This window comes from Grus americana, chromosome Z, assembly GCF_028858705.1.
Source record: "Grus americana isolate bGruAme1 chromosome Z, bGruAme1.mat, whole genome shotgun sequence".
NCBI lineage: Eukaryota > Metazoa > Chordata > Aves > Gruiformes > Gruidae > Grus > Grus americana.
In genome coordinates this window covers 58,237,211-58,259,427 of record NC_072891.1, presented here as the reverse complement: position 1 = coordinate 58,259,427, position 22,217 = coordinate 58,237,211, and the positions used below count along the sequence as shown (strand labels likewise).

Below are 22,217 nucleotides of genomic sequence, written 5' to 3'. Positions count from 1 at the left end.
ATGTACTTACTGTCTTGAAATTCTGCACATTTTCTACTCAAGAAACTGAAAATGTAATGGTAAACAAATGCTGAAAACAGTTGTCCAAATGCTGTTTCAAAGAAAAGACTTTTCTTGGTGAGAAGGTATACATGGTTCATGGCACACCTTATTAGGATTTCAGTCCTCTACTCTGTCAACAGTATTGTGCTAGAGCAAGTCAACTATTCTCAAAGAACAGATCACAGCACTATTTGAAAATCTTATGTTCATTCTGCATCAGAAAATCTATTTGCTTTTTATGATATGTTATTATTAGCATAAAACAATGAACAATTAAGAGATGTAAGGCTTCTTCACACATTCGACTTTATGATGTCCCACTGCCTGGCTTGGTTTAATGATGCTACTCTAGGTAACAGATGATAATTGGAAGATTTATTTTGAAGAACACTAAATGAATCTAAACACTATAAGAATTTACAGTTCATTTATTTACTAAAAATACAAATTTTATTTCAAAGTTTTTTTAAAAATCAGGCTCTTCTATAAAATAATGTGTGTCTTAATGGAAGATAAATTAGATAATTCCTTAATTTTATAATTGAAACAATTTGCAATAATTTTGCAACAATTAAATTTAAAATTACTCATGTGTTCTTATCTTAAATTTCTTATTATCTTAAAAAAGTAGATCTGAAGTTCTTGTGAGGAACTGCATAATTTTAAGAAGCATAGCTTATTAAAGTTCCCAGTGCTCGAAGTAATCAAACAGGTACTGGTTTCCTGAGTATTTGAAATAAATAGACTTACCTGCTCCTCTGGTATGGTTAAAATCACCTTTAATAACTTTGCATGACTTTCCATTACCATTGCATACACCGCAATGATCTTCACGAGCCAAAGATCCCAATATGCCATCACAGCCAAATTTCTGTGGGAGAAGAAAATGAAGCCATTGAGACACAGGCCATGTTTTTCATAAAGCTGCTTTTAGTAGTGGGCATCTCACCCTTTTGCAAGACACCCTAACCAACATGATTTAGCCCTGCTCCGAATGAGGGTTGCACTAATTCATGTGCAGAGATTCCTCCCATAGTAATTTTTTCTATGATTTTATGTAGATTGCTGCATTCATTCTTCCTATATGGTTCACTAACTCTACCAGCTGCCCTCCAAGAAGAACACAACTGTGTTCCCACTTTCCTCCAGGACCTCTGGCACTTCTGAGCCACTGTGCAACACACACTCCAGAGGCTCTCCTGCTCAGTGCCTGCAATGTGTGCAGCTCTAGTGCTTTCTACTCAAAATATGGGAGATTCTTTGCCACACTCACAATGGTAAAGTGCTGTCTAATGTCAACCTATTATCTGATTTTGAATAGGATGTGAACAAGTCTGGAATATGTAACTATAAATTGTATTTGTGTTTTGCTAAAAAGCATTCAGTTTAAAACAAATTAAGTTTACTCATTTCCACATTACTATGTTAGACACATTTCTATTAATAAATATCAGTGGTAGCTTGACAATATGAATACAGTTAATATCATATGCTGGCCTGATATGAAATAAAAGCCTTTTAAAGCCTAGGGAAGTCATCACAGGGTAATCTTGTGCATTGTATAAATGCATCTAATAAAACCAATTAAACTTCAAGACAGTTTGTTAAATAATGAGGATAAAAGCCAGGTTAAAGAGAAAATAAAGAATTCCTTTAAGAACAGAAACCATGGTCTACCAAGGAGCCACTCATTTCCAAGCATATTAAGATTGTTACTTCACTTTATGCACAGAATTTTTATTAGAGTTCTTCTACCTAAAAAAGCAATACAGATTTCAAAATGCTGGTTATGGCATAAGCATTCAAAGAGCTGTGTATCCTAAATGGAACATCTACAAGATACAAATAGCTAACTCTATAGCTGTAGTCCCAAAAGTTCTTCCTAATGGGTTGTCTAAGAAGACAGGGTAAAATGTGGAAGACCATACAAATTAGACTTTCAAATCTGATAACACCTATCTCTCTGACCCTTGATACACCAAGAAGCCAACTCAGTCAGGTGGGTTTGGTTTAAGACTTTTTTTTCGGTCTTTATTAGTCAGTTGTGAAAAGTGAATGACATTTTTTCAATAAAAATGGGCTATATATCATCTTTGTGATTAAAACTGTAACTGTTACATGGTCAACTAAACCCCAATTCAGCAAAGTATTTAAGAGTATTCTTGTTGCACACACTCAGTCACTCGAGAAAGGAAACTATATGTACATATATGCATTTATATGCATATATACATGCATGCCTGCATCTGTAAGTTAATTTGTTGATGTTATTACAGTATCTAGCAATGCTGTTTCTATGTTAAAGGTTGGTTTTTCTGTTGAATTCAATGTGCACAATGAGAAGGGGATGAAGGAAAAAACCAGTCCTGTGGGATTTTTATATAGAAGAGTTTCCATATGAGGCACTATAAAAGCGACAAAAGAACGTCTGTGAACCAAATGAATTCTGAAGCTCAGGAATAGCACAAGCTTTCAGTTTTAATTATCTGTTATTCTGCTCCTTTGGTCTTGGTTTATTTAGATGTAAACTTTTGTAATGTTGAAAAAGGCACAATTAGACATACGTATACCCCATGACAAAATTTCCCAACCTGTTGAAAGCAGCAGCTTCTCTTAGAAGATGCAATCTATACTCATTTTCTACTCTGCAGCGGTTTGTCATAAGCATCCTTGTCATCACAGATACACATTCCCCAAGCTAACCCTTCAGCTGCTTCACATACTGTGTTCCACTGACTTAAAATACTTTAATATGATACAAAAAGAGCCATTCAGTCTCGGTCATGCATATTGCAATGTGCTATCACAGAAGTAACACATAAGCATAATGAATGTATGTGCTTGCATACATGTGCCTGTGTATCCAGGTTCAAAACAAGTAATTCATACCTGGCATCTACCATCTGCACAGACATCTAACCCATGCTGGCCACAAGAAGTCCCATCCATCACCTTTTCTGTTAGAAGAACGGGTTGATCCTTTCCAGTGGGTGAACAGAATAAGGCACATGGCTTTTCTGTAGTAGCAATTGAGAGAAAAAACCCCACCAAACTGGTGAAAGATCACTTCACAAATACAGAATTATTACCAACATTATTTTTAAAACTGATATTTCCTTATCTGTGTGGCATGAATCTACATTAGCATAACAAGTTAGCTCAGATACGGTGAAAACAAAAAGATTTTGATTCTTTTCTCAGCTGGCTGAAATACTCAAGTTCTTTTTCCTGCCAGAGGATACTGGTGCTATAAACTTGGCCTACACAGTACTCATGTCATGTTCATTGTTGCAATTAAGAATATGCACATTCCAGCTGTTGGAATATTTTGGTTGTCATCTATACTTTCATTCTACTATATTTTTGGCAGATCGTAAATATTAGTGGAAAAAGAAACTTAACACTTTCCAGATTTTCTAACTATGCAGGTCAAACAGAAAAAAATTAAGTAGCTGAGACACCCTGGGAAGAAAAAATATTTAGATTTACAAAGTCCACATTAAAAAAAAAAGACAAAAAATTTAACACATTCTTTCTAACATCTTTACCAAGGTCAAACAATTTTCTACTACATTTCTAAAATGTTCTGCAAATCATTTATAATTTTGAAAGAGAATAAAAAAGTAATAGTCCTATATATCCATGTATTCATAATGGACATAATTTATAAATAATGAAATTTGCTTCACCGCTGCCAATGCAATACCAAATAAAATAAACTAAATCACCTCTCAGTGGTCAGCTGAGTACAAAATGACATGATTTTTTCATATCTTTATTTGCAAGTTTACTGACTCAGAACTTCTTCCTAAATCTGTTGCAGAGTTTTGAAAGGATGAAGCAAATCCTGAACTTGAAACTGATTTCACTTGGGTACAATCTAAGGCGTTCTGACTACATACTGACTTCTAGATTCCTGGAGTGTGTTTTTACTAGTAAATTAAACAGTTCTAGGAAATGTTCATGGGCACTGGAATTCTACTGTCTATAGAGCTGAACTGTGAAACAGTCTATGCCAGATTTTTTTTGCCTGTGCTAACTAGCACCAGCTCAGTCTAGACTTGAAAATGCCACCTGCAAAGGACTATTTCCAAAAAGCAGTTTGGATGTCACCATCCTTTTTAGAGCGGAAAAGATTTGAAAAGTACAGACACAGGACTTCTGTGCCAGCTGTGCCACTTACACATCAGAGTGGTCTGGGTGCATTTAATTTAGTAATTGACACAGCCTCTGGGTGTCTCTAGGGGACTGGTGCAAACAGATTTGATCTCTTTTGCCAACATGCAAAGACACCAGCCACCTCCAGCTGAGAAGCGTGAGTCTCTGCTCAAGTTTGTGCCTTCTTCATTCCTGTTATACTCCTTCAATAGTAATCCCAAAGTTCCCTGGGAGCTTTAAGCATGTATGTGTTGGGTTTTGTGTGGCAAGGTTTTGGTAGCGGGAGGGGGTACAGAGGTGGTTTCTGTGAGAAGTTGCTAGAAGCTCCCCCTGTGTCTGATAGAACCAATGCCAGCCGGCTCCAAGATGGATCCGCCTCTGGCCAAGGCCAAGCCAATCAGCGCCTCTGTGATAACATATTTAAGAAGGAAAACAAAAGAGTTAAAAAAAAGCTTTTGCAACCGGAGAGACGAGTGAGAAGATGTAAGAAGCTCTGCAGACACCAAGGTCAGTGAGGAAGGAGGGGGAGGAGGAGCTCCAGACACCAGAGCAAAGATCCTCCTGCAGCCCGTGGTGAAAACCATGGTGAAGCAGGCTGTCCCCTGCAGCCCATGGAGGAAGGATGAGGGGGTGTAGAGATTCCACCTGCAGCCCGTGGAGGACCCCACGCTGGAGCAGGTGGAGGCACCTGAAGGAGGCTGTGGCCCGTGGGAAGCCCACGCTGGAGCAAGTCCGGGCCGGACCGGTAGACCCGTGAAGAGGGGAGCCCACGCCAGGGCAGGTTTGCTGGCAGGACTTGTGACCCTGTGGGAGAGAGCCCGCGGTGGAGCAGTCTGCTCCTGAAGGTCTGCACCCTGTGGGAGAGACCCCACGCTGGAGCAGTCTGCTCCTGAAGGTCTGCACTCTGTGGGAGAGACTACGCTGGAGCAGTTCGTGAAGGACTGTAGCCCGTGGGAGAGACTCCATGTTGGAGCGGGGGAATGTTGAGAGGAGTCCTCCCCCTGAGGACAAAGAAGCGGCAGAGACAATGTGTGCTGAACTGACCGCAACCCCCATTCCCTGCCCCCTTGTGCCGCTGAGGGGGGAGGAGGTTGAAGCCAGGAGTGAAGTTGAGCCCGGGAAGATGGGAGGGGTGGGGGGAGGTGTTTTAAGACTTATTTGTATTTTCTCATTGCTCTACTCTGTTTTGCCTAGTAATAAATTAGATGAATCTCCTCTCTACATTCAGTCTGTTTTGCTCGTGACGGTAATTAGCGAGTGATCTCCCCCTGTCCTTATCTCGACCCAAGCCTTTTGTTACACTTCTCCTCTCCCATCCCGCTGGGGGAGGGGTGAGTGAGCGGCCGCGTGGCACCCAGCTACCGGCTGGGCCTAAACCACGACAATGTATCAGCATTTTTTAAAGGAATACAAGATTAACAACCTAAACATTATTTGAAGGATAATGAACTCAGTAATTTGACAACAGCAGACAACTTCAACAGAGTATAGGTGACCTCATTCAAATGCAGCAACTATTTTGGACCTGGTGCCCAATTAGTGTCTACTAAAGGCTAAGAGTGCAAATAATTAAGGATTTGGGAACAATATATTTCTGTAACACTGGAACTCTTTAGCTGGTGTCCGCTTCTGTGTCTCCTGAGGGACACCTCAAGACAACAGGATCTCTCAGAAGAAAGTTAGATGAAAGTAACCATCCATACTTCTTAACATGGGTCAGGAGCGTGTGAAGATTTTTCATCAGATGCTGAATTATTCAAAGTCAGGCTGAAATCTTTTGATCCCTTATGATATAAATTATGTGTTCCTGTGCTAAAATGAAATTTAATAAAACAAACCAAAACTAATTCACTAGATAAGCACCTATAAAATACCTGGAGAGAGTTCTCCTTGCTACAAAACGAGCTAACATAGAAGCCTAATGAAAACAAAGTTTTCACTTTGGCACCCTGTGAAAAGGCTAAGAAGAAAAAAAAAAACCTTGTTTAGCTAGGCATATATTATTCTTGATAATAAATTCACATTTTTGGGGATTCAGCAAAATAGTTTTCTTAAAATCTATGCTTTCTAATGGTTTCTGATTATTTGTTTCAAGAGTTAAATATAAATGGCAATAATGAGATACTTAAAATGTGGAAACACATACTTACAGTACTGTGTCATTCCAGGCTCTTCTTTACCACCAGTTGCTATGATTTTGCTAATTTTTCAATAACTGTTTTCATAACTGAAGCCTTTCTGTTGCTTTCTTGCTTTCTTTTTCTCTCTTTTTTTAATTAAATTACATCAAAAAATTTAGAGAAAATTCAGTGAAATGGCAGCTATTGTTCACACTCCTGGTAAGAACTCAGGTAGAATGTTTTGTTTTCTAGTTGCTGATATTTTATACCAACATTATCTTTGCAGGTACTCTAAGTTCAACATTACTATACGCCTACTCCGAGCATGCTCCTAATGATATGGTATCTAAGCAAGTTTGTTACACTGAAGCATGCATGCACTATGCCAGGACTTTCCATACAATAGCTGTTAGGAATTATAGAAATCTTATCTAAGTTTGTAGTATGCATTACATATGGATTTCTGCCAAAATAAAACACTGGTATGAGAAATACTCATATTAAGCTAAAAGTTATGTTAAGACCCATGTTAAGCTAAAAGTGCTGTCTCCTTCCTCAAAAATTAGAAGCTCATAATATCTGTGTTGTCTTTTTGGCCTTGTAAGTAGAAGCATAGCTGATATATGCACGCTTAATGATGCAGCATTCGTCTAGAAAGCTGTAGTTCTGAGTCACTTCATACTACATTTCTGATTAAACAGGACCAAACTGATACTGAATTTCAATTCAAATGTAGTCAGTACATATCAAGAAAGACAAATTCAATAGGAATACAAGACAAAAGATTCCAGAGCGTATGAAAATACCACCTGATCTTGTCTATGAAATAAAAATTAGTTACCAAAAATCTTGGGCTAGGGTTTGTTTGTTTGCTTTAGTTTTTAACATGTCTTTCTTAATCCACAACAATACCAACAAGCTATAAGCCATATGAGCAGATGATAAGAACATGGAAGATGATTTATGCTTACTATCATCGATGACAGCCTGCCACTGCTGCACGTTCTTCTGATACGAAGATCTGACACTGAAAGCCTGGCACTGCCAGTCCCTGAAGGCAGGCACGCCAGCAGGACAAGAAGGATTTTCACATACTCTATATTGCATCGTAGGACCGTGACACTCTCCTTCAAGGCCTGAACTAGAAAAAGATGGCATAAATATCATGCTTTATTGTTGGTAATGTTTTGTCAAACTTACAGCACAGTTTATTTATGCTATACACAAACTCAATTTAAATAGCAGATTTTTTGTTGACACATAACATTAAGAAATCATCCACAAAAAATCAGTCACATAAAAAACCATATTTGCTTTCTGTTTGTACTGGTTACATTACATATAAAGAGTCATGGGTGCTAAACCATGATTTACACTTGGCTCCAAAAAAGCATTAGGACTAGTAGGAATGTTCATTAATGAGAACGTCAGCTGTAGTTTTGATATATTTCAGGTGATTTTTCTGTAGCTGGACTGAGCCAAATGTGCCACTGAAAGGAAGTAACACCTGCAGATTTGCTACCTCTCCTTTTTTGCAAGTGTGGTATTGCAAAGTGCAGACAATATGCTTTATTTCTTTTTGGTCGCTCCAGTTGTGCTTGCAGGTCCTAATGAACAAATGCAAAAGAACAGTGAACTGCAGAAACTGCAGATAATTATTTGGAACCTTGCCCAGAAAAATGAATGAATGAAAGTGGAATTAAGACATCCCTAAATTCTAGAAACAGCTTTTAGGCATACAGTTGGAAGTGGCACTCAGATGGCAGGATATATGAAAGCATTCTGCATATCTAAGGTTTCTGTTAAACTACCATGCTTTTGTATAGCCATATCCAAATTTTCCTCACATTTCTTTATGCAAACTTCTCTTTTGTAATCCCTCTGTCTTTCCTGTCACATTTTTTTGCCCCAAATCTGTTATATTGTTTGTCATCTTTCTTCATTTCTCCCTTTTGTTCTATTATTTTCCTCAATCATCTACTCTGCTCTGCTCTGGTCTACCTTACTCTATCCTGCCCTACCCTACCCTACTCTACTCTACTCTGGTTTAGTCTAGTCCAGTCTAGTCTTCTCTACACTTTTCTTCATTACTCAGGTCTACTCTGTTCCACTGCTCTGCCTATTTATTCTTTTTCTCTTGGTGTATAAATGACCCACAAAAGAGACATGGTACCGAGTAATTAAAAGGAAAGCATCTTTTAGCTGACCACTGAGATATGGTGAAACAGACTCCATCAAAGTCAATGGTAAAACTCCCTTTATCCCCAATGGCACAAGGTTTTCATTTTCACAAGATACAGTATTGAAATGTTTTGCCAGATATTTTATCTAAATGTCTGTGAAACTGTGAGAAAGATCTCTTTGTAAAAGTTGCAATTCCTTGGCTCTCCAAATGAAACAGAAGTAAATTCTCTCCAGCAAAAAACTGAAAGACTAGAATTACACACTGACACTCTGCACATCAAAAATTATTAATTTAATTTTCTGTTGCTTCTTCAGGTGAAGTCTAAAAAGAAACTTGTATTCTCCCATTAATATTATCTAAGCTTTTGACAAGAAAATCTGAAATACCTATTCTCCTAAGTGTTTTTCAGTATTCATAAACCTTAATTGCTTATGTAGGACAACTATATCTTAATGGGTTTCTGTACTCATAAGATTTAATTTCTGTTCGCAAATTGTGATGAACAGCAATAGAAACCTGAACTTGTTTTTACCCAGGGCATTTGCGTTGTCGACTGCTGATTCCAGTGTTGCAAGTACGGCTACAAGTGCTCCATGCGCTCCATTCCCCCTCCATATGCTCCGCAAAAGAGGTCCGATTGATACACTCTCCAGCCTTACACCACTAGATGAAAATTCAGCTCTTAGATAAATAAATCAAAGCATGTGCAAAATAGTTCACCACTCCACAAGCAAATGGGAAGCACAACATAAACATTTTGTTTAATACGTAATTTTCATATGAGTCAGATACATTTTTTGCCTGTTGTTCCCCATAGTGGTTTTTCTTCCATCCTAGTAAATACCACCTTTCTCCAGCTCAGTGTCAAAGGAGCAGATTCAACTATTGTCCACAAGCTCGAGCACAAGTTCATTCCCAATAAAGGATGCCTCCTGGAATAGTATGCTGAAAATGGTCCCTAGACCATACTGTTCCCTTCATTTGAGCCTGAGCACTGCCTAGGAAAGTGCTTTTGAGTCCAGCCCAAACCCACTGCAGGGATCATCCTCCAGCTGAACTGTATAAATGATCAAAGCACAGTGCTCAGGGCTGTTCTCAGGACCTGTCTGGTTCACTATGACAGTTCCCACATAACTAGCAGGAACTGCATTGTCACCAATTATCCAGTGATAATTTCAATAGAAGGATACATTATAAGTAATAGAGAAAAAGAGATTTTATTCACAGCTTGTATTGAAAGAGAGAATGGAAGCCTCACTAATCTAGTGTTGAGAAAGTAAAAAGAATTTCTGGCATTTATTTAAATAATAATAATCACCTCAATAATCTTGTATGCATATCTCGTTTCCCAAGATAAGTGCAATTTCTCACTCAAAAACTATCCAATCACTATTGCTATGCTCTGTAACTTATATCCATATCTGGTATAAATCATCATAACTCTGCAGAAACTAATACTTTATCAACCTATATCAGCTGCTTATCTGTCCCATGTATTATGAAATTTCAGCAATTGCAAAGCAATAAGGTTACAAGTAGACAATGAACGCTTAACGTCATTAACATCAGTAATTCAATCCATTTCTCTTTGCACTCTGGATTACTGGTGTTATCAATGGATAAAGTTCATGAAAAAGTCTCACATTTTGAGCAAAACAAAACATGTCACTAATGCAGTCAGTAAAGGCCTTTGTCACTTTTAGAATACACTTCCATTACTTGCATGTCTGTGCTAAATCTTTGGTGATATTAAACTTCATCTGCAATCTCAAACTGGTCTTCACTGATCAGTTGAATTTAACTTTCTCTCTTAAATCATGGAATTACAATGAAGGCATAATTATACAATGTTGAGGCACAAACTGGAACACAGGAAGTTCCATCTGAACATGAGGAAAAAATTCTTCACTTCGAGAGTGACTGAGCACTGGAACAGGTTGCCCAGGGAGGCTGTGGAGTCTCCTTCTCTGGAAGGAGATTCAAAACCCACCTGGACATGGTCCTGTGCAACATGCTGTAGGTGATCTTGCTTTAGCAGGGGGGTTGGACTAGATGATCTCCAGAGGTCCCTTCCAACCCCTACCAACCTGTGATTCTGTGAGACACCCTTTGAAAAAACTTCATATAGTATGGATCCATCTTTATATTGGATTTGCAATCAGAAAATACAATTTTTGTAATGCTTTTGGATGTTTCAGACCAAAAATACTCATATTTATTGAAAGATATTCCTTCAGATATAATAGGCAAAATGGATTTTTCTCTAGAGATAGCATCTGCGTTATGTAGAGTCTGAGGGATGCTTATAAATCCTTGACTTAAAAACAATGAAGTTGGACAGGCTATGCAAATGATATTTCCATCACTTCCTAAGATCCTAAGAGGAGCACAAGACAACAATATTCCATCTCTACAATATAGGTAAAACAAAACAAAGCCAGTGATTTGTATAATCTGAAGCTCATCTTGGACAGATAATAAAGTAAACAAGAAGAATAATTCCTTCTAATCTTCTGAGATGTTTCAGTGATGTCTGCTTATTTTTTTACTGCTAGACATAAATAAGGTATCTCTGTAGCCTGGCACAAGGCTCAATAAGCCCTTCTAATTAGAATCAGTACTTTGTCTTACCCTTACTAGTTATTTACTCCGTAGCAGCAAAGCTCTACAATGAGCAGAATGGTGTTACCTTCCTCATTGGGCTTTCCCAGGACATATGTCACTACCATGTCATAATGTTCACACAAGTATAAAGTCAGAATGAGTCCCCTGAAATGAGTTGCTATTATCAGCTTTTGCAAGTCAGACACTAATGCAAAATGCACACTAATTTTGGGTGCCCAGTTCATGATGGCAATGGCTTCACAATGAAAATCTTAAATCATGGCTGAGAACTTTGTATCTTTGGAAGCTTGTGTTTCTGTTTACAGTAAACAGTGCAACGATGGCATTCCATTCATAAAATCAGAACAAATTTGAAATAAAACATTGTAAGCATTAAAACATCTGTTGCTCTGGCTAACTGTTTTTTAAAATTCAGTGTTTTTAGCGAAATGTACCCTTTTATCATATCTATACTATATAATATATGAAATATAATACATTCAACTATATGTATGATTTTTATGATAATTGAGGTAAGCAGGAACTTTAAACAAGTGCAAAGACCTATTCACCTTGTTTCCTTAACTGTTAGGTGTTCAGTATAATTTATATAGCTTTTCCACCAGAAACAAACCTTTCTAGTGTCACAGTCTGTTCCATCCATTGGTGGATCCAGCTTAGTTCTGCATTCCTTTTCGCTTTCCACTTTACACCACAACCCGGTGCAAATGACATGCTGAAAACAAAACACACAGGTAAGCAAAAAACTCATCCTATGCAAAATTACTTTCTGCATGCAGTCCACTAAGGTTGTCATAAAGTTACCAGTTTGATGGTACTGAAGCAAGTTAACATGCACAAAAAACAAACTGGGCAGATTCTGCTTAGACTTTTACTAATTATAATTACATGGAACAAGTCAAGCTGGTGAGGTGATAAAGAGGGAGAAGAATCCTAAGGGTCATGGTCTTTGCATATGGCAGATCTGACAAAGCACATAGGAACAATTTTGCCCCATGATGTGCAGCAGCCACTGCACAGGTGCACTCCCCCAGAGACTGGAAGAAGTATGAGCTTTCCAGGAAATTTTTTTAAAATTAATTCATATTTTTACTCCTTTTATTTAGTGCTCATTTATTTCATGTGAAAGAGAGAAAAATAGCACTATCACTAGCAACAAAAACCAAGGTTTAAAAATGATTCAATTTCTATTACAGGGACTAATGAGTCTTTGTGCAGCTACATAGAACTACGTTCACTGGAGTTTTGTAAAAATGTGTTTGTAAGAAACTTCGAGGCTTCTCTAGGACTTCCAAATCCCCCTTGCTCATACCATCCTAATGACTGCTGCTATCTTATGCTCTTCCAATGATTCACAATTCTTGTAGAATTGATTCATTCCTTTAGAAGTATCTCAAAAAAGCAATCAAACCTGATATCCACAAAGAAGATACAAAGTAAACTGACAAATCCAGATGAAATATTTTTGCAGGGAAGAAGCAGAGAAGGGAAATGAGAGGGGTACTAGTCAGTAGTGAATTTTAGAGATGGAAAGAAAACCTGCTTATTCTGTCCCTATTAAGCATCAGTACCAGATAGTCTTACCTTCTTCAAAAGAAAGTACAGCCTTGAAGTATGCTGGCTCACATTTCCCCAAATGTCCTTTGCAACTTTCCCTATTTTCCTCTGAAAAGTCCTCCTTCTCCCATAATTTTCAGGCATGACTTCATTCTCTTTCTGTCTTGTTCCCCCTTACTGGTAAACTGGGTGAAAGTGAACAGAGGGCATATGGGGCTCAACTGTGGCCTGAATGTAATTGCATGTACAGACTGATTTCCCCCAAATATGTAAGTATCCCCAAAGAGGGGAAAGAAGGATTAGGAGAGGGCGATGGGTTGCAGGGGGAATAAGTAAAGATCAGCTGTTTTTTGAAAACAGAGTTGCCAGAAGACCTGCTTTTTCTGACTGAAATGATTTGTTACATTGTTAAACCCTGTAAGAGTCTCTGTGCCTTTTACACTATGCATGAAAAATGTGTGATAGACCTTGAAAAAAGTCTTACTGCACAGGACATATAATTCAACAAAAGATTGTGTTTGAACCAAGGAACAGAACAGTTCCAGTGGGAGTCTTGCATGTAAAAATGTCTGTAACACCAGCTTTCAAAAAGAATGGTCCGAAGCATTGTACAGAAACAAGAGTCAGGATGGCAGCAGTTAGACTCACTCCTGATTCATCCTGTAACAGTTTTGTGCTGAAGCTAAACTAACAAGACAACAGCTAGCCTATGCATATCTTAAAATATAGCTACAGAAGTCCTATCCTGTTCCTGGATAATTTTAACAAGCATTTTTTAAATATCAAACTGTAATTTCTGTTCTCGTTCAAGGGAAAAAGAGAATTTATTCTTCTAAAATTGTTTTTGAATATGCACTTTAAGATATAACTTCAGAACTGAGAACTAAACTTATCAAGAAGACTTCAGGGCCAGTTTTGGAAGACAATGTAGACGAGAGAGGATATCAGATGTTCATGACAAAGTGCTTCCATACTAACTATGAAACGTTAGACTATACTGTTGGAACAACTCCACAAAAATACATGTTAATTTAATATTCCTAACTCAAATTATTTTTTTCATATCCTTAAATCTACATTTGTCATTGACTACATTTGAGGAAAAGCCATCCAGGTTTTCAAAAAATAAAGTCAAATTTTCCTTTATGTCATCACATTTTAAAGTATGTTATCCTTGTTTTTTTCCTGAACGCTTTGATCTTGTGTTCAGTTTCACTAGCATATGACTGCAGAATGGCTGACAACAAGCCTACAGTTCCTTACAAATCCAGAAATAATTCTTCTAAACTTAGGAAGACATGAAGTCAGATTAGCAAGGATTTTGGTGCCCGAATACACAGATGCACTTGAGCTGTTTAAAGTAAATCAAGTAAATCAAATCAAGATGCTTGACTTGCTAATGTGCTTTGCATACATCTGCATGTTTCCGCAAATACTTGTATACCGCCTCCTTATGAACCATGAACTTAACTTCCCCAGCTAGAAACATTGTTGAACCTGAAGTGAAATGTATTCTAAAAACACTCACTTCTCTCGACCAATTTTTAAAGTAAGCATTCGATATTCCTATGACATTCCATCCTAGACTTTGAGATTCCCCAAACCCAAGAAAATGGAGATATGGAATTACTAAAATTGGACAATGACTTCTAAGTTTTTTTCTGGGCTTTCCATTTTAGTCAAATCACAAATACACTCTTTAGTTCCTCTTCAGATTATACTTCTGCTGCATAAGTAAGAGAAATGGAAATTACTGTTACCATTTAACTTTTAACATTTGGGGATTTCTGCATGTGGCTGGGGAAAAACCATGATGCACAACTTTTTTTTTTCATTAGCAACCTACAATGCTGCAGATCAGGACTGATTTGGAAACTAACACAAATCTGGAGGCTAGGTCCAATATTACCATCACTCCAAAATCAAAGCACAAAATTCTAAACCATAAATTTACTCCTCAGAGGAGAAAGTTTCATTCAGTCAAAATCAGCATAGCTAAGCTAATGTTCACAGACATTTACTAGTTACCTATCAGAAGCTATTGCAGCTTTTTAGATTAGCCAAGGGAAGTAAGAGTTACTGGATATGGTAAATTTATGCTCTTGGTATTAGACTATTAACAATCTGTAAAATATTTCATTGAGTTTTCACTGGAAAACAAAATATTGCCATGCATGCAGAAAGGATTTTTTCCTGAAAGAATGTGTTAATTCTGAGTTTTTAACAGCAAAAGCTTGTAAAATACAACATGAAAGTCACAATGTACTACAGAAATAGCAGAGGACATTCCAGCTTTTGGGGTTTTTTTTTGAATGAAAAGTGAGGCAGCTCTGTGTGCATCAGAGGGATACTTTTCCAATCATATAAGCATCTGAAAAGAAGGTCCAGTTGGGAGGAAAGAACGGAGACAAAAAGACTCCTTCAGAACTGCATTTGTGCAAAGTGAAGATTGTTTAAACTGTGGTGGTGGAGATGAGGACCGATATTTCACCAGGGCTATAATATTTCCATGACTTTCATTCTTTTCATTGTGATCTTTCCCTGAAATGCTTTAAAAATCACCGTGAAATATAACCAGTCTCCTACCTCTTTGCAAAGATCACAGCTGTGTTATGACAAGAATTGTTTTAGTGGAACTGACTAGATAGCATTCGCATCCTGGACTTTAATCTTAAAAGCCAACATTTAATAGTTCAACAATTATATTAAATTGTTAGGTTCTACAATCACATTTAATCATCAAGAACTACTTCTGGGCCATGATCTGACTATCTGTTATGTGAAACAATGTTAGGGTCTAATTGATTCTTGTGTGAGACATCATGGGCATAAAAGCAAACTTGGCTCCCTTACAAGATAAGTATGGTGACATGGTATAAAACTTGTACTCTGAGACCCACTCACACTTTTCTCAGACTCTATAAATTTTGCCTAGGGCATGAGAAAAAAGTCTTTGAAATAAAGATGAAAAGGAAAAAATAAGTCTGGACACCATTCATGAAAGAGGAGTGGGAGGGGCTCATTTAGGAAAATACGTGAGTAGGCCCTCAATGGTCCCTTCAGTCCTTTGCTTTAGCCATTAAATTATAAAGAGGAATTCCTGATAGCAAGGGAAAATCAATGTCATCTGCAGTGTTTCTCAGAGGTTGCCATGTAATGTAACTGTAAATTATCCTAAAGTGCTGCTCAGTAATAACATTTGTAGAAAATTACATCTCAGCAGAAATGCATTATTGTTTGTATCACTGATATTTGTAGATTATTTCTAGATCATTAAGAAAATTATTTTCCATCACTACTCAATTGTCTTCTTAGTTGAATAGCTGTTGTATATGAAACATGCTTGCTTAATGTAAAAGACTACATATAAGTCTGGTCATCAAATTATCTTCCCATCACAAAAAATGTAAGACTCTGTGACACAGTTCATAATTTATCTTTTACATAGTCACACTGAAGTGCATGAACTGTTCAGCGAGTGCAATGTATCCAAGAAATCCTGGGCTATAAATTCTTGGATTTACTGAAGCTGAAAAGCACCTTCAAGGTGTATGTTTCTCTCTCATTTCCTGTCTCGTGGACCACTGTAGCCACAGTTGTTTGCCAGTTATTGGCAGAGTAGAAGAGAGTATACAGAGATAAAAGAAAGTAGTTCTGATTTAAGGGAAAATCCAGTGGTTGCCAATGTATAATAAAAGCATTATTTTAATAAATTAATACTGCAACTAATGAAATACTACATTCAATTTAGAAAAGTCTTCTAAATATTGATGTCTCTAATGGCAGCCACAATAATCTGCACAATCAACACAGTGAACTTTGAATTACTTTCATAATATGTAAAATGAAATTATTTGGTAGGTTAAATTCAATTTATTTGTTATTTTCATCTAACATCCTCATATTTCAGAAGGAGATGATAACATTAGTTATTGACTAACAGCACTTTGCTGTTAATGTTGTTGTTGCACAGTCGATGTACAAGAACCCATGAAGGATTTCTGGAAAGTTTATACAGCTTGGTACTAGCCCAATTTAAATTCCATTTAACACCCCCTTTTTTTTTTTTTTTTTCTTCCTTCTTCTTTCTCTTCATACATAGGAGAAATATATGTAAGAGCAGGGTGGCTTTCTTATCCTTTGGGCTGTGCTCTATCCATAGCTCTGAGTTTCCCCTTTACTGCAGAAATCTTATTTAATTGGAATATGATACCGTAAACTTCCCTAACAGAAGAGTTAAATTTAAGACCCACAGCAGCGAACAAAAGAAGATCTGAATTATAGTGCCTAAGCTTGCTGTAACTAGCTCTTCAGGTCTTCTGTCTGAGGATCAAATTTCTTGTATTTTATTGTTGGGGGAAGCTAGGAGTGTAAATTTTGCCTCCAGACAAAGGAACGCAGAGGAAAACCAACAAGGTGACTTTACAGATGTTGGCAGTGGAGCTTTGGAGAACAACTCTTCTGCCTCAGTGCCCACACCAGGTTTTCTCAATTCTGTCCTTAGTGTCTTTCATTCACTTTTATGTAATTTCAAATAGGTCCAAAGCTCTTACAGGTGCATTACAATAACTTTGTGGTTTAGTGTTAAGACCATAAGGTTATCAAGGAATGGACTAGGTTTACAAAGAATTCTGAAAATTAAATTGCAGTTTCTCAGAAGAAAAGAATAGTTGAAAAGACCTCTGGCCTTTTGTATTCTTTTGCATTACTACCAGGTTCTTTCTTCAAAGCAAGTCTTGGGATTTAAGTTACGATAGGATCTTAATACTAATATTTAATTGGAATTTTTGTTAAACTAACCATTTTAATATAAAGTAATGATCCAGTAAGTGAAAAAAAAGGATAGTACAAGTGATTTAGCTGAAATGTGTCCTTTTACATACAAAATGCCAGAAGAGGAGAAAGTTATTGAAGATGATTAGACATCGACAATTAGGTATCAACACCCAGAGCCTAAGTACTCTCTGTGCAAACAGTTGAACATTACCAGGGTAGAGTTAGCTGAATTTAACTTCCTAACATTTCTAAAATAACAATGAAAACCAAAGAAATCTTGGAGTTAAGAGAAGAATATTCAAGAGAAGAATATTCACTGCATCTGTGAATGAAACAACAGGCATGGGACCACTTGGCTATCTGAATTTAAATGCCTGAACTAGAACTAAACACAAGGTTATTAAAGGAGGGCAAGTGCCCAGAGAAATGAAAAGCATATAAAGGTACTATGCAACAGCAAGTCTCCAGGTTTGACTATCTCTTCAATTACTTTTGAAATTCTTTTACCTAGGTAAAGAAGACCTCGAAGAAATAATAAGCTAATGCTAATGCTTGTTCAAAATAGGTTTCCAGAGAATAAGAAACCAAAATCATGTTTTCATTGAAAACAAAATACTAAAAAACCAAGAAACAGATTGCAATTAATGAAAAAAGCACTTGGAAGTAATGAAGAACATTAGTAGAATCATTACATTGAGTTCTATGGCTCATCTCTGAAAATGTTTACGGTAAGAGAGTTAAAATAATAACCACTAACCTACAGCTCCCTTTTTTTCAGCTATGCCACTCTCAGCATGGGGTAGTCATACATGTATTGCAATCTTTCCTTTGAGAATCTTTAGGATAAAGATTATTCTCACTGAAACTCTCTAAAGAAAGAGTACAAGCTGAAAAGATGAAGAGAACTGAAGAACTAAAGGAGTGAGGAATTCTGCTTTAATTTTAAATACTCCTGATCTCTCCAGGCTCTAATGAAATTTTATTTCACAGCTCCTCCTAGCCCCCGGTCTATCAACCCATATTCCATGATCTTTACACATTTATAATATAGTGCTCAACGGCTCAATGTTCAGATGGAGTTCGGTGACAACTGACAGTCCCTCAGGGGTCTGTATTGGGACCTTTACTGTTTAACATCTTCATCAATGACATAGACACTGGGATTGAGTGTACCCTCAGCAAGTTTGCAGACAACACTGACCTGAGTGGTGTGGCTGACATGCCTGAGGGATGGGATGCCATCCAGAGGTACCTAGACAAGCTCGAAAAGTGGGCCCATGTGAACCTCACAAGGTTCAACAAGGCCAAGTGCAAGGTCCCGCACGTGGGTTGGGGCAACCCCTGGTATCAATGCAGGCAGGGGAATGAAGGGATTGAGAGCAGCCCTGTGTAGAAGGACTTGGGGCTACTAGTGGATGAAAAGCTGGACATGATCCAGCAATGTGCACTTGCAGCCCAGAAGGCCAACCATATCCTGGGCTGCATCAAAAGAAGTGTGACCAGCTGGTCAAGGGAGGTGATTCTGCCCCTCTACTCCACTCTTGTGGAGACCCCACCTGGAGTACTGTGTCCAGCTCTGGTGTCCCCAGTACAAGAAAGATACGGACCTGTTGAAGCGAGTCCAGAGGAGGGCCACAAAGCTGATCAGAGGGCTGGAGCACCTCTCCTCTGAAGACAGGCTGAGAGAGTTGGGGTTGTTCAGCCTAGAGAAGGCTCTGGGGAGACCTTATTGTAGCCTTTCAGTAATTAAAGGGAGATTATAAGAAAGATGGGGACAAACTTTTTAGCAGGGCCTGTTGCGATAGGACAAGGGGCAATGATTTGAAACTAAGAGTGTAGATTTAGTCTAGATATAAGGAAGAACTTTTTTGCAATGAGGATAGTGAAACACTTGAACAGATTGACCAGAGAGGTGGTAGACGCCCCACCCCTGGAAACATTCAAGCTCAGGTTGGATGGGGCTCCGAGCAACCTGGTCTAGTTGATGTCCTTTCTCACTGCAGGGGCGTTGGACTAGATGACCTTTAAAGGTCCCTTCCAACCCAAACTATTCTGTATTTCCATGATTCTATACTTCTATGATTATCATCTATCCATCTTGACTCGGTTACCTTATCAAGGGCATTCAACATGTTTAGTACTTGTCCTGTTGATGTTAAGGAAGGACAGTTTTCCTCTGTTAAAATCAGTGTTAAAATGCTGCCTCAATCAGATGTCTACTAGTATTACATCACAAAAATTAAGAAGACCTCTTTAATTTTGTTAATCTGTCTTTTCAAGGTTTAGTGCAATCGCATGGAGCAATGTCAGCAAAGTCACTGAAGTACTGGAACTCCTATTGCTATGGCACTGCACAGCTCCGCCTGGGCTCACAGGGGAATGCTGAGAGGCAGGCTACATTCAGCAGTACAGAGAGCCCAGCTAACACCACTACTCTCCTTCAGAGCATGGACAGGCACAGCATACTGCACTGAAAGTCAGACATAGAGGTTCAATACCTAAAACATAATGAAACAGAATCTACATGAAAAATCTGGTCCCAGTGGAATAAATTGCAAATATTCCATTCGCTGCAACAAAGTGACTTTACCCTATGACATCTTCTGTTTCTAAAGTACTAGGAATATATCAGTGATATGCTACAATACAATATGATTCAGGATGTGGGTCCCCTCCGGAATGAAATGGGTGACCTGATTACCCAAGATATGGAGAAGGCTGAGGTACTCAATGACTTCTTTGCTTCAGTCTTCACTGGCAAGTGCTTGAGCCACACTGCCAAGGTCACAGAAGGCAGAGACTGGGAGAATGCAGAACCGCCCACTGTAGGAGAAGATCAGGTTCGAGAATATCTAAGGAACCTGAAGGTGCACAAATTCATGGGACCTGATGAGATGCATCCGCGGGTCTTGAGGGAACTGGCGGATGAAGTGGCCAGGCCACTCGCCATCGTATTTGAGAAGTCCTCGCAGTCCGGTGAAATTCCCACTGACTGGAAAAGGGAAAACATAACCCCCATTTTTAAGAAGGGAAAAAAGGAAGACCCAGGGAACTACAGGCCGGTCAGTCTCACCTCCATGCCTTGCAAGATCATGGAACAGATCCTCCTGGAGACTATGCTCAGGCACATGGAAAATAAGGAGGTGATTAGTGACAGCCAACATGGCTTCACTAAGGGTAAATTGTGCCTGACAAACTTGGTGGCCTTCTATGATGGGGTTACAGCATTGGTGGACAAGGGAAGGGCAACTGATGTCATCTACTTGGACTTGTGCAAGGCATTTGACACTGTCCCGCACGACATCCTTGCCTCTACATGGGAGAGACATGGATTCAATGGATGGACCACTCAGTGGATAAGGAATTGGCTGGATGGTTGCACTCAAAGAGTTGCGGTCAATGGCTCAATGTCCAAGTGGAGAGCAGTGACGAGTGACATTCCTCAGGGGTCAGTACTGGGACCGGCACTGTTCAACATCTTTGTCAACAACACAGACAATGGGATTGAGTGCACCCTCAGCAAGTTTGCCGATGACACCAAGCTGTGTGGTGGGGTCGACACGCTGGAGGGAAAGAGATGCTATCCAGAGGGACCTTGACAGGCTTGAGAGGTTGGCCCATGTGAACTGCATCAAGTTCAACAAGGCCAAGGTCCTGCACGTGGGTCGGTGCAATCCCAAGCACAACTAGAGGCTGGGCGAGGAATGGACTGAAAGCAGCCCTGAGGAGAAGGACGTGGGGGTATTGATTGATGAAAAGCTCAACATGAGCCGGCAGTGTGCGCTTGCAGCCCAGAAAGCCAACTGTGTCTTGGGCTGCATCAAAAACCAGTGTGACCAGCAGGTCGAGGGAGGTGGTCCTGCCCCTCTACTCTGCTCTTGCGAGACCACCCCTGGAGTGCTGCACCCAGCTCTGGGGGCCCCCGTACAGGAGAGACATGGAGCTGTTGGAGCAAGTCCAGAGGAGGGCCACGAAGCTGATCAGAGGGCTGGAGCACCTCTCCTATGAAGACAGGCTGAGAGAGTTGGGATTGTTCAGCCTGGAGAAAAGAAGGCTCTGGGGAGATCTAATTGCAGCTTTCCAGTATCTGAAGGGGGCCTACGGGAAAGATGGTGAGGGACTGTTTATGAGGGAGTGTAGTGACAGGACAAGGGGTAATGGGTTTAAGATGAAGGAAGACCAATTTAGATGAGATGTTAGAAAGAAATTCTTTAGAGTTAGAGTGGTGAGGCACTGGAACAGGTTGCCCAGAGAGGTTGTGGATGCCCCATCCCTGGAAGTGTTTAAGGCCAGGTTGGATGAGGCTTTGGGCAACGTGGTCTAGTGGAGGGTATCCCTGCCTGCAGCAGGGGGTTTGGAACTAGATGATCTTTAAGGTCCCTTCCAACCCAAACCATTCTATGATTCTATGTTTGGAGAACCAAAGCAAGCCTTACCAGATAAACAGATGAAAATGTTCACATTAACTTTGGAAATAAAAGTATATACTTCTTGTTTCAAAGCTATGTTCTCTTTCTCTCAAATGATCCACAAAAATATCTCTCACAGAAAAATGAGTTGGTAGGTGTATTTTCTGAAGTACACACCCATCCTTACCTGCATTTCTTGGCAAAAGGAAGCAGTTGGTCCAAAAAGAATCTGACACTGTTCATCTGCGGTGTACGTCATTCCTGGTAGCTTGGAGGGAATAATCACAGAATTGAGGCTCTGAGGATTCGTCTGTAGCAGACAGTTACTGGCCTTTGACCTGGCAA

At 39.0% G+C, this 22,217-nt stretch overlaps 1 protein-coding gene across 3 annotated transcripts in view; it reads right to left on the bottom strand.

Moving 5' to 3' along the window:
* Window positions 1–22,217, bottom strand: part of ADAMTS19 (ADAM metallopeptidase with thrombospondin type 1 motif 19) — a 161,431-nt gene that overhangs the window by 38,085 nt on the left and 101,129 nt on the right. For all 3 annotated transcript variants that reach the window (XM_054809886.1, XM_054809888.1, XM_054809887.1), the window contains 6 exons: window positions 22,060–22,210; window positions 11,744–11,845; window positions 9,038–9,168; window positions 7,292–7,461; window positions 2,932–3,059; window positions 793–913 (listed from right to left, as the gene is read on the bottom strand). In XM_054809886.1, the coding sequence (XP_054665861.1) occupies window positions 793–913; window positions 2,932–3,059; window positions 7,292–7,461; window positions 9,038–9,168; window positions 11,744–11,845; window positions 22,060–22,210 (803 nt within the window). The remainder of the gene's footprint in view (window positions 1–792; window positions 914–2,931; window positions 3,060–7,291; window positions 7,462–9,037; window positions 9,169–11,743; window positions 11,846–22,059; window positions 22,211–22,217) is intronic.